The sequence below is a fragment of the Nannospalax galili genome, unplaced genomic scaffold (genome assembly GCF_000622305.1).
Source record: "Nannospalax galili isolate Female #2095 unplaced genomic scaffold, S.galili_v1.0 scaffold211, whole genome shotgun sequence".
In the NCBI taxonomy this organism is placed as follows: domain Eukaryota; kingdom Metazoa; phylum Chordata; class Mammalia; order Rodentia; family Spalacidae; genus Nannospalax; species Nannospalax galili.
In genome coordinates, this window is record NW_008329624.1 from 2,699,104 (window position 1) to 2,711,631 (window position 12,528).

At 45.0% G+C, this 12,528-nt stretch overlaps 1 protein-coding gene across 2 annotated transcripts in view; it reads left to right on the forward strand.

Moving 5' to 3' along the window:
* Zdhhc14 (zinc finger DHHC-type containing 14) overlaps window positions 1–12,528 on the forward strand; it is a 296,463-nt gene that overhangs the window by 213,657 nt on the left and 70,278 nt on the right. For both annotated transcript variants that reach the window (XM_008839432.3, XM_008839433.3), the window contains exon 3: window positions 720–878. In XM_008839432.3, coding sequence (XP_008837654.1) covers window positions 720–878 — 159 coding nt within the window. The remainder of the gene's footprint in view (window positions 1–719; window positions 879–12,528) is intronic.

The following is a 12,528-nucleotide window of genomic DNA, read 5'->3' on the forward strand; positions in this document are numbered from 1 at the left end:
ATACAGAAGTGCCTAGGTGTGGTGGCGCACGCCATTAATCCCAGCACTTAGGAGGCAGAGGCAGGTGGATCTCTGTGAGTTCCAGGCCAGCTGAGGCTACAGGGAGACACTGTCTCAAATATATATATACATATATTTTTTTATAGCTTCAGGAGTGCTCCATGTAACTCATATATATATATTCCTTCCTGCCATCCCCCACTGCTCTTTTTATTTTTGAGGCTGAGAGTCAAAACAATGCAATATTTTAGCTGGTTTGGAGAACACAGTGCAAGAAAGAAAATGAAGGCCAGCACTGTGTTAACTGGGGCAAGGCTAGGTTAACAACACCCGTACTAGGGTGTTGAGCCAAGCTTAGTGAGCTGGTAACCAGGTCAAGAGGAGGTACCTACCTGATCCCTGCCAAATAGCCCTGAGGCTTATTTCCGATGCCTGCCCCCTAGAGGAAGGAGTAGGTATGGCCCATGGGGAGCATTTCCCCACTGGGTGGGACCATGGTCCTCAATCTTTTGGCCAGAGCCCATCATGTGATCTTCGGACAAGTGCAGCCAGAACCCCCATTGGGTCACAGGTTCACACAACAGCACCAAGCAGTGAGATGCTGCAGATGCCCTAGGCACGCTGACCACAGCTAGACTGGGTCATTGAGGAAGGTGACAGGGACCAGAGAGCTAAAACGGTGCTCTGAGGGTGTGTGCTGTTTCTCCTTTCCTCCACAGATATCGCCAATGGCACCAGTTCAGGGGGGTATCGCCCACCTCCCAGAACCAAAGAAGTCATCATCAATGGCCAGACTGTGAAACTTAAGTATTGTTTCACCTGCAAGATTTTCCGGCCACCTCGTGCTTCCCACTGCAGCCTGTGTGATAACTGCGTAGGTGAGTAGGACCAGGATGCTGGGCAAGTAGTGGGTTTCCTCTGGAATGCTAGAAAGCCGGAAAGTCTGTCTTTAGTTCTACTGACAAGCTCAGCAGTGGTTGCTGTGTCAACGCATTTGTCTGAATGCATTCATCAAGCCTACAATTACAGCTCTGTCTTGCTGTTGACTTTGCATCCAGTCATACCCCCTGGGCCTTCTTCCCTATCACACACACCTTTGTTCCCCTGGTTGACAGATAAGCGGGTTCTTGAAATAAAGCCATTCCAGCCATAGGTCCATCTGTTGCCTGACAGCTGGTCACACATAGCACATGTACTCTCAGAGTTCTTTATGAGACTAGAGGTAGGATGGGAAGGCGCCATCCCACAGCTCCATGGCTGTGCGTGCTGCGGATCTAGAGTAGGCTTCTACAACTGACCTGAGTTCTAGACGGTAGACTTCTTGGCAGGACTTTCTGCCCTTTTAGACTGAGAGCTGGCGCCCACACCCACAGACCATCTTCCTTCCTAGTCTGGGTTCCTAAGAGATGATGGCGAGGACGGGCACATGGCCACCGGGACACAAAAGACGGAGGCTTGGCCACAGTGGGGAAGATGGCAGTTCCTTGGTGCTGTGGCTGGCCTCTGTGGAGGCGAGCAACAGCATTCCTGGGAGAATCAGTGTGGAGATACTGCCCCCCTTGTACCTGGAAGGAGAGCAAACCTGTGATGTGCTTCCTGCTGTACCAAGAAATCTTACTAATCTTAACTTTAGCCTAACTTTAATAATCTACAGTTTGATACAAAGGCCATGTTTTCCCTGTCAGTCTTTGTCTTGGTTTTATTAACTTAAATTACTTTTAGTTTGCACATCCCCTATGGAGCGGCTTGGGATTTTGTTCTGCCTTTCCCAGGTAGTAGGAGCCTGGAGTTAAGAGCCAGGAATGTGGCATTGGATGTGGAACCAAACACTCCCTGTGTGACTTAGACAAGCTACTTAACCTTGCCATGCCTCAGTTTCCTCCTCTCTATAGTGGGATGGTTGAAAGATGAGATAAAGAGATAGACATGAAGTATTCAGAACAGTTGGTACCTGGCGGGATACCTGAGCAGGGGCCTGTGTACCTGTTGGCTGCTGTTTCTGGTATTGCTGTTACCTTCTTATTTTTGAGTGCCTTTCTCTGGACAAGTCCCAAATACACTGTTGCCCTCTGGAAATATGACAGCCAGAAGTACACTTAGTCCTACATGTGGGGCACACGGGGGATTATCAGGTCATGTGACAGGCTCAGTGTGGTTTGGTAACACTAGCCAGGGGCCATTCTGCAGCCATCTTGAGGACATTTTTAGGCCAAACAGTATGGTAGCTTAAACATCATTGGGGAGCAGCCTGGAGGGATCCTCAGGGCCCTTTATGTCATTTTGACCTTGGGCCTGTTAAATGATGGAACAGTCCACAGCTGCAGCCCTGCTGTTATCTGTTATGCTTTTGCCTGGGGGTGGGGGATTCTCTTCTGTATTTGGACTGTTATCTAAACCTGAAGGGTTTGCTTCCTTATGTATGAAAATCTTTGCCCATTTCTAGATATTTTGTTTCTACTTAATTCATTCTCAACCACGTATCTCAATCCTGTTTCCTGTCCCAAGGCTAGATCCATAATCATGGTTGAAAAGAAAGCCTTTCCCCTCTCATGATGAGTTAATGTTTGGAAATTCTCTTTGGATTCTTGTCACTTTCTAGAAATTCACAGTCACTAGGTGTGTGTGTCCCTTAAAGAAGCCAGATAGAATGGGTGTAAAATCCTCCTGCTGAAATGAAATTGTCTGCCCTTCCACAGTTGATGGCGTATTGTTGCCGTAGTAAAACTGTTTGAGATTGTGTCCTCTGTGGTTTGAATCCACCAGCTGTGAAAGCTTAGGGCCATTCGTCCATAATGTGCAGCAGCCAAGGGTAGCCCTTTCCAAGGCACCAGTTACAGTAGCATCCAGGTAGCCACCATACACACACACACACACACACACACACACACACACACACGGCAATGTTCCATAAACCAGAGACCCCAAAGGGAAGGAAAAAGAGCAGCGGCAGCGTCTAGGTTAGAGTCAGGAGGAGGAAGGTCCACCTAGGGATGTATCACCAACAAGGACCTGTAAGGTTGGGTCCACAGTCCTGAGGATGCCCTTACCCAGGTTCCTGCTCTAGGAGGACAGGTAAGAGGACTAACATATTGTGACCTTTCGCAAAGCACATACACATACAGAGAGAGACAGACAGACAGACAGAGACAGAGAGACAGAGAGGAGACAGAGAAAGAAGACAGAGAGTTATCTAAGCTTTGGTTTTTCTGGTTACTTCTACAACACAGGCCTCTGGCATGACTGATAAACAGATCAGCAAATTGGACCTTTTGTATTTGAGGAAATAGAATGGAAGGCAGATCTCCCACAGAGGAGTGAATTGCAGAGTTGGCTGTGAGTGTATTTTTAGATAGAAGGTTTTTACTAAAAGAGTTCTACTTTCTGCAGCAAAGAAAAGGGACAGTGGATGTGTTGGAAGCCCGGGCTAGAATATGGGACTTTTCTTCACTTACAAAGAGTGCTTTGGTTCAGGACTTCCCAGGCACAATAGACAAATGCTGTTTTGCTTTAGGAGCAGAAAGAGGAACGACTCAGGTTTCTAGGTAACTTGGGAGTGTTTTTATGTTTAAAATGTCACACAGGCAGAGCCTTGAGCTCACTGCCAGCCAGCCTAGCTGAACTGGTGAGTTCCAAGTTCAGTGAGCAACCTTGACGCAAAAACTAAGGTGAAGATGGTCAAGGAAGACACCTGATGATGACATTTGGCCTCTACACCTGTGACCCACACAGACATGTACACATACCATATTCACACACACAAACAAGGTTCATCCTGGTGGGCATGGTCAGTGCCTTGTTTTCCTGGTGAGACCTTGATGATGCTCCGTAGAAGTGGACATATCAATATTCTCTCTGTCTCTCTCACGTGGCTGCTGGGTGGTGGCATGTCAATCTGTCTGTCCCCTCTTCCTCATCCTCTTACTAGTTCCCTCGGTGGCATCAGAGCATGTCAGCACATTTGGAGCAGTATTTGAGACTAGCCGTTGTTCATCCAGGCAATCTTCATGCTTACAAAATAATTTTACATTTATTTATTTGCATGGGGGTGGATGGGGAGCACTATGTGTGGGGAGTACGTATGTGTGGTGGCATATGTGTGGAAGTCAGAAGACCATCTTCAGGAGTCAGTTCGCTCCCTCCACCATTTGGGTTCTAGGAATCAAATTCAGATCCTCAAGCTTGGCATCAAGCACCTTTACCCCTGAGCCATCTCGCTGGCCGCCAGCAGCCCGGATCCGCCTCTGCTCTCGGGTCCTCATGTCTCAGATCACAAGAGTGAGGATACGGAAGGAGGAACTCAAAATCAAAACGTGGGCTCGCACAGATTAACTGTGAGCACCCTCTAACTCCGAGTACCTGCTCTCTTCCTTGACTGGCAGCCCTATGGAGGAAATATGTTCCTTCCTGGGCCCCAGTCAAAGTCAGAAGCCAATAGCTTTCACCAGAAATACTGCTGTGGTGGTTTCAGACCTGGAGTTTAAAAAAAATTTTTTATTACATCCATTTATTTATGTGTGTGTGTGTGTGTGTGTGTGTGTGTGCATGTACATGTATGCACGCACACCACAACACTCATGTAGAGGTCAGAGGACAACAGGCAAGAGTTGGTTTTCTTTGGTTTTCTTCTGCCACTATGGAATCAAACTCAGGCTTGACAGCAAGCCCCTTTACTGGAGTTTAAAAAATTTTTTTTATTACATCCATTTATTTATGTGTGTGTGTGTGTGTGTGCGTGTGTGTGCATGTACATGTATGCACGCACACCACAACACTCATGTAGAGGTCAGAGGACAACTTGCAGGAGTTGGTTTTCTCCTTCCACTATGTGGGTCCTAGGAATCAAACTCAGGCTTGACAGCAAGCCCCTTTACCTGCTGACCTAAATCACCAGCCCAGAATTAAGGTTTTTTAAATATTTTATTTATTATTTTTATTTTACGTGGATGAGTGTATTGCCTGAATGTAGGTAAGTGCACTGGTGTTGAGCAGTGCCCACAGAGAGCAGAAGAGGGTGTCAAATTCCCCTGGCACTGTAGTTACAGATGGTTGTTAACCACCATCTGGGTGTTTGGTCCTCTACAAGAACAGCCAATGCTCTTAACTGCTGAGCCATCTCTCCAGGCCCAGAATTAGATATTTTTTATACAGCCTAAATCTGTAATAAAAAGGGGCTCTGTTGAAATTAATTTAATCACACCCTGTGAACAAATTCATAAGAAAATTTGCTAAACACAAAGATGAAGGCTTTGTAAATATTTGTAACCCGACCATCTAGGAATCTGTCAACTTTGACTAGATGGAGGCATCTGTCCTGGTTTGCTTTCTCTATTGCTGTAATAAACACCATGACCAGAAGCAACTTGGGGAGGAAAAGGTTTATTTCAGCTCACAGTCAGTCCGTCACTGAGGGAAGCCAGGGCAGGGGCTTAAGGCATGAACATGGAGTCAGAAGCTGAAGCAGGACCAGGAATGCTGCTCACTGGCTTGCTTCTCTGGTCTGTGCTCAGACTGCCTTCTTATACAACCAGGACCCCCTGCATAGGCCTGGAACCACCCACAGCGGGCTGGGCCCTCCCACATCTCTCAGCAATCAAGAAAATGCCTCACAGACGTGGCCACAGGCAAATCCTGTAGAGGAAATCCCCATCTGAGGGTCCCTCTTCCCAGGTGTGTCAAATTGACAACTAAAGCTCTGGGGCACAGCATTTAACACAAGCTGAGAAGGGAGGCCTCCAGGGGCACAGCTGCCTGGGTTCCTGACCTCCCGTGCCCTCTGGGATAAGGGACATTCTCTGTACCTGCAGTGCTTCACCCACAGGGGCTGTGACCAGAAGAGACACCCTCTGGTCATGCCAGGCCTGAGAACACCAGGCAGTGCCAGCCTCCCTTACATAAGGCAAGCCCTGGTCCATTGTTTTCAGTCCCCACCGTCATTTATGGTCTGAATGGCAGGAGTGTCTAGAAGCCCTCTGCAGGGACTTTGTCTCCTTTTAGTGCTATTTGTGGTAGGGTTTTACCACCTCCTTAAAATCTTATGAATCCCTGCCTCGTTCCCTCCTCTTTCTCTCTGGGACCCTTGACCAATTGTTCTGGAATTTCGTTAACTTTTGGGGTCCATCAAATGGACTTCTGAATTCCCATAGGAAAGTATATCATGTGGGGAGAATGGGGATAGCATTTGAATCCTCTTCGAAACCCAAGCACACAGGGCCTTACCACGTGTCGTCTAGTTTCCAGTATCTTTGTTGTCAGTGTAGACACTGTGATAGAAACTAGATACATCAAAGTAAAAGGCAGTCCTCAGGGACAGTTATTAAGAGCAGAGCACAGGTAACTCAAGGCAAAATGCATTTTGTCTATCAACAATACAGGTCAAAGAGAATAATTTTATGCTGGTAAAGAGTATGATTAAGGGGCTGGAGAGATGGCTGCAGCAGTTAAGTTGATTGAATTCTCTTGCAGAAGACATGGGTTTGATTCTCAGCACCCACATGGCAGCTAAGAACCATCCTTAGCTCCAGCTCCAGGGGAATCTGACTCCCTCTTCTGACCTCTGCCGCATTGCAAGACATGAGTGCACTTAAACACATGCAGGCAATACACTCATACACATAAAACAAAAATAATAAATAATTTTTTTAATTAATCATGTTAAACTACAAAAAGTCCTCATTTTCTAAAGCAGCTAAATTGTTCCAACCTGACACAGCAAACAAAACTGGAAATCAGCCACAGAGAATTAGATGTACAAACACAACTAATCGTAAATTTTTAAAGAAATGTATTCGTAAATTGAGTGACAGTATCTTCAAAGGTACAATTGTGACATACTCAGAAAATGGCAGTAAGAACAATACAAAAGGAAACTCATTCAGAATTATAAAATTTTAGATGTATTTTTAATTTTAATGTAACTTTTTAAATAATATTTTTATTCTTTGAGAACTTCATACAATGCATTTCGATCATATTCAAACCTCTCCCATCTCCTCTCAGACCCACCCCACCTCTCTACCACCCCCTCCCCCACACTACATTCCCTCCAATTTTTAAGGCCTCTCAAATGACCTTGGGTGTAGGTCCATCCCCTGGAGCCTGGTCAGCCTACCCAGAGTCACACCCTTTTTTGGGGGGGGGGGGCGCTTTTTGAGACAGGGTCTCCCTGTAGCCCCAGCTGGCCTGGAACTCACTATGTAGACCAGTCTGGCGTCAAACTCACAGAGATCCACCTGCCTCTGCCTCTGCTGGGATCAAAGGTGTATGCCACCAGAGTCACCACCAGAGTCACACCCTTAAAGAAAACTGGCTCTCCTCCCAGCAGCTATTAGATGCCAATAGTTCCTCAGCTAGGGCTGGGGCTTCTTGCCTACCTCCCCCCACCCCATGCTGGCATTTTTTCTGGCTGGGGCTTGTGGAGGTCTTATCCTGCTGTCACAATCGCTGTGGATTCGCATGTGCAATGCCCTGTTGTGTCCAGAAAGCAGTTTAGTTTTATTCATCCACCACCTCTGGCTCTTCAAATCTTTTTGCCCCCTCTTCTGAGATGCTCTCTGAGCCTTTGGGGGAGGGGTGTGACATAGATGTCTCATTTAGGGTGGAGCACCTCAGTCTTCTCTGCATGTTGACCAGTTGAGGGGCTCTCTGTGTTAATCTCCATCTGCTGCAAAAAGAAGCTTCTCTGGTGAGAGTTGAAAGATGAACGACTACAACTGTTATTCTGCTAAGTGGACAAAGTGTTAAAGCAACTCCTAGTAACATCGTTATACCCAGAATTACAAATTTAATGGAATATTTATTTATTCTTTGAGAATTTCATGCATGTATGCAATTATTTTAATCATACTCACTTCTCCCACCTCTAACTCCTCCCAGATCCTCCCTCCCAATTTCATGTTCCTTTTTTAAATGTATCCCACTAAGTCTAATTAGCGCTGTCCCATAAGTGCATGGTGTGGGAACATCCACTGTGGCATGGTCAACCTACTAGAAATCTTACCCCCTAAAAAACCTGACTTTCTGTCCACCTGCCCCGCCCCCCAGCCATCAGCTGTCTTTAGCTACTCAGCTAGTGATGGGGGCTCCTGTGCCCTTCCTACCTCCACGCTAGAATGTTAACTGACTTCATCTGATGCAGGTCCTGTGCAGGCCACCACAGCAATCAGGAGTCATGTGTGCAGTGGTCCTGTATGTCCCTAAGACACTATTTCAAAGCAATCCTCTCCAACCTCTGTCTCTTACAATCTTTCCAGCCCCTCTTCTATGATATTCCCTGAGCCTTGGTGGGAGGATTGTGATATAAATGTCCCTTTGTGGATGAACACTCAGGACACTCATTCTCTGCACTTTGACCAGTTTTGTGTCTTTGTGTTAACTGCCATCCACTTCACAAAGACATTTCTCTGATGAGGACCCTGAGCTGCACTAATCTTTGGGTACAGAGGTGTGTATTTACAAGGAAGTCTCATACCATGTCCATTTAACAAAATAATAGTGAGTTCACCCCTAGGGTCTATGAGCTCCCCAGCCATGGGTTCGTGGTCAGATCTACAATGCCAGGCATGTGTTTCCTCCTGTGGAATGGCCTTAAATCCAATCAGAAAGTGGTCAGTTACCCCATAAAATTCATGCACTGTTGCAACCATTGGCATATCTTGCCACACCAGTTTTTGCTGTCACTCACAGGATTCATAATTGGGTAAGGCTGAGGACGTTCTTCTCCCCCAGCACCCTGCATAACACCTTCCAGTACTGTGAAAGCTAGCCAGCAGGGAAGAAGCTTCCAGGCCAGTACCAGCTTGATTGTCCACGTCCTGTGTCCATTGTCCTCCACAACAGTGTTTTACCATCAAGTTCTGGTGCACAACCAAGAGAAATGTCAATAACTTACATTGTTTGGGGACCCCCTTCACTTACAACTCGTAGTGAGGTATCCCATACCTGGCACTAGGCAGAATTACAAATTTTAAGCAACCCCCCCCCACCCCAGAAAAGAAAATAGCCTAAACAGGAAAAGAGTTCACTCAAAGATTATCTAGATAGTGTGAGCAAGAGAAGTTGGAGAACCAGCCTGAGGAAGACTGAGGAACTGAGAATAACCAGTTCGAACCCATGGCCACAGGAGTTACAAAAGGTGAATGTCACAAGCAGGGCCTTTGTGGCACCACCACGGAGTCCTTCCTCTATACAGCACTGTCATCTTAAAACTCTGCTCTGTATGCCAAGGCCATGGGCTCCAGGTTCAGAAACCTGTGGGAAACCCCAGGCCTGTCTCACTCCTACACCAAGCAGTCAGTAAAGCTGAGTGGTGCCTATCCCACATTCAGCTTCTATAATGGGGGGAGGGGGCTGCTTCCCACCTACTTTTGGATTCTCTCTAGGCAGGAGGTTTACTAAGATGGTGGATAGATAATGAAATAAGTTGAGTTTTTATTTTTTAATTTATTTATTTTCATTTAATGTGTAAGAGTGTTATGCCTGCATGTGTGTAAGTGCACCCATGTTGTGCAGTGCCCATGGAGAAGAGAAGAGGGTGTCAGATCCCCTGGAACTGGAGTTGTAGAGAGTTATTAGCCACCAAATGGGTGCTGGCATTCAAACTCGGGTCTTCTGTAAGAACAGCCAAGTTCTATTAATCACTGAGCCATCTCGCCAACCCCAGTTTTTCTTAAAGTCTAGTGCAGCTGAGGCTGTAGCCTAGTGGTAGAGCACTTGTCTAGCATACATGAGGTCCTGTGTTCAATCCCAATTCAGAACACAATGTCCAGTATAAAAACCAAAACTAAATATAGACTAAAAATAAATAAATGAGCAAAGCATCACGTCCATGAAATACAAAAAGAGACGCAAAACAAACTTAAACAGGAAGAAACAACTACCCAAAAGGCAGAACAATGGGCATGACCCCAGACATAATCCTTTAGAAAACGAACAGCCAGAAAAGAAGCCTCTGAAGGACCGAACGAGAGAAAATGGCTCAAATGGGACATGTTTAGGGAAGCTTTTTTTTTTAATTGAAAAATGTGTTATTTTATTTATTATATAACTATGTTCGTTTATTTGAAAATTCAATGATGTGTGATTTTTTTTGTAGAAATTTGGTCAAAGAATGAGGAATGTGAATAGATTAATAGCCATGAAAACCCCCAAAATTTCATGAAGAATTATTCAAGAAAGTGCTGTACTCATGGTTTTGTTCCCTGTGTTCTGAATAGTGTTTTAGAGCTTAGAAAAGTTTGGACGGCTTTCCAGTTCACTTCATCAAGATAGTATAACCCTAATGCCAAAATTTGACAAGAGAGCATGCAAGGCCCCAAATTCACTCTTAAATATGTATTAAAAGCTAAAACTGGATATGGTGGTACACACCTGTAAGCCTGGCACTTGGGAGGCAGGGCCAGGAGGATTTCCACAAGTTAAAGAGCATCCGGGCCTACATAATGAGACTGTCTCAAAGCAGAAAATAAAGCTGGTAGAAGACATGAAATCAAATTTAATATAGTTGTACAATAGAAGAATCTGTCACTATGGTATAGAAGAGTATATTCCAAGAATGCAATGATTTTTAGTGTTAACAAAACTATTCATGTATCAATAGGTGGAAGAATAAAGGGTATATGATGAGATTTAATTAAAGATGACATCCTAACTCTGGAATTTTCTAAACCAAAGGGAGGTTTAATGGGCAGAACTTTAACCGCATGCCCTCTGGTGTTGTCTGCTTAATAAGAGGTTTTGTACAGCTATCATAAAGGTTATTATTAATAATAAATAATATTTATATTATTATATAAATCAGATTTTATATAGAGAAATTATCCTGGTTTACCCAAGTAAGCCTGTCCTAATTCCCCAAAGCCCAAGTAGCTGACACGAAGAGAGGTTTTTTTTTTGGTTTTTTTTGGTCTTTTTGAGACAAGGTCTCCCTGTAGCCCCAGCTGTCCTGGAACTCACTATGTAGACCAGGCTAGCCTTGAACTAACAGAGATCCACCTGCCTCTGCCTCCCAAGTGCTGGGATTAAAGGTGTGCACCACCACGCCCGGCTCAGAGAGAGGTTTTAATGTGTTCTTGCTGGCCTAGAGATGGAGAGGCTGTGTGGGGCAGTGAGTAGGGAATGAAGGATCTTTCCAACAGTAGTGATCTGGGATGAGCCCCTGACTGCAGGTGAGAACTACATCCGTAGTCTGCACATTCATCCTAGCCTGTGGGACTCTGGGCATCGACTCTTGGCATGTTGCATTAGACTGCTGCTCTGTGGAAGTCCTGAGATAATCAATTATAATGTTTCTAGCCCCTGTATTAATGATAAGGTGCTATGTAAAGCTGCTGCTGTGCAGTCAGAGTCTAGCAGAGAATATTCCTTTTAAACTGTGGCTCTATGGCTAAAGTTTCATAAAGAAAAATAGTCCTTTAACATAATTTTTAAGAGAAAAATCCTAACATTTATAGGAAAACACTAGAATGATTTACATGGAAGTTAAGAACAAATAAGAGAAAATAAATATGACGTTATAATTTTCAGAAAAGAAACAAAATGATCACTTTTATAGTGATCATTAGTAATGGCATTAAGAGCAAGCATTAGAAGATTTTAGATTTAGTGGGCTTATCACTCACCAAACGAATACATTTAAAGAACTTGTCATCTGTTGTTTGGGAATTAAAATAGAAATCAAGATGCATGCTGTCCACCTAAATGTAACACAATTTGAGGCAGGGGCCAAAATAAAGTAACAGTAACTCTGGAGTTGCTTAGACAAAGCAGCAATCATAGCAAGTGACATTTGCAAACAGAGTAAAGTAAGGAGAGGAGCATTAACAGCTGTGCAGACCACCCACAGGTGGGTTACAGAGGGTGACTTCAGAGCCCAGGCACACACACTGTGCATGCATGTGTTTAAGTGGTTTCTTCACCATCCGTTTCTGTCATTTCTAGTTCTCCAAAGTATCATTAGAACACACAGTGGGGCTCAGTGGTTGAGCAGTTGCTGTACAAGCGTGAAGACTAGAGTTCAGATTCCCATGGCAGCCACCTGTCATTCCAGCCTTAGAAGGCGAAGATGGGTTTCTCCAGAGCAAGCTGGCTAACGAGACTAGCTGTACCGGAAGCTCCAGGTTTGATTGAGAGACCCTGCCTCATTGAATAATGTGGGAGAGTGATAGAGGATGCTTCCTGACATCAACCTCGGGCCTCTGCATGCACATCCACATGTGTGTTCACCCACCCACATGCCCCACATAGGCAAACATGTATGCACACACATGTACACCACACATGCACACATGAAAAATGGGGAAAGATAAATGCAAAGTGGTTGTTCATCGGAGTCTTGCTTTCTGGTTGGGGAAGACAGAGATAAATGAGCATTCGTTAACTGCAAAGGGGAGCTAGGGCCTGGGTCCCAGTTGCCAGACCATGTTGTAAGTCCTAAGTAGGAGTTACAGGTTTGAAAAAGAAAAGCCTTAGTGCTGACATATCCAGGAGACATATTACAACAAAGGCTCAGAGACAGAGAAAAGCATGCAGCCC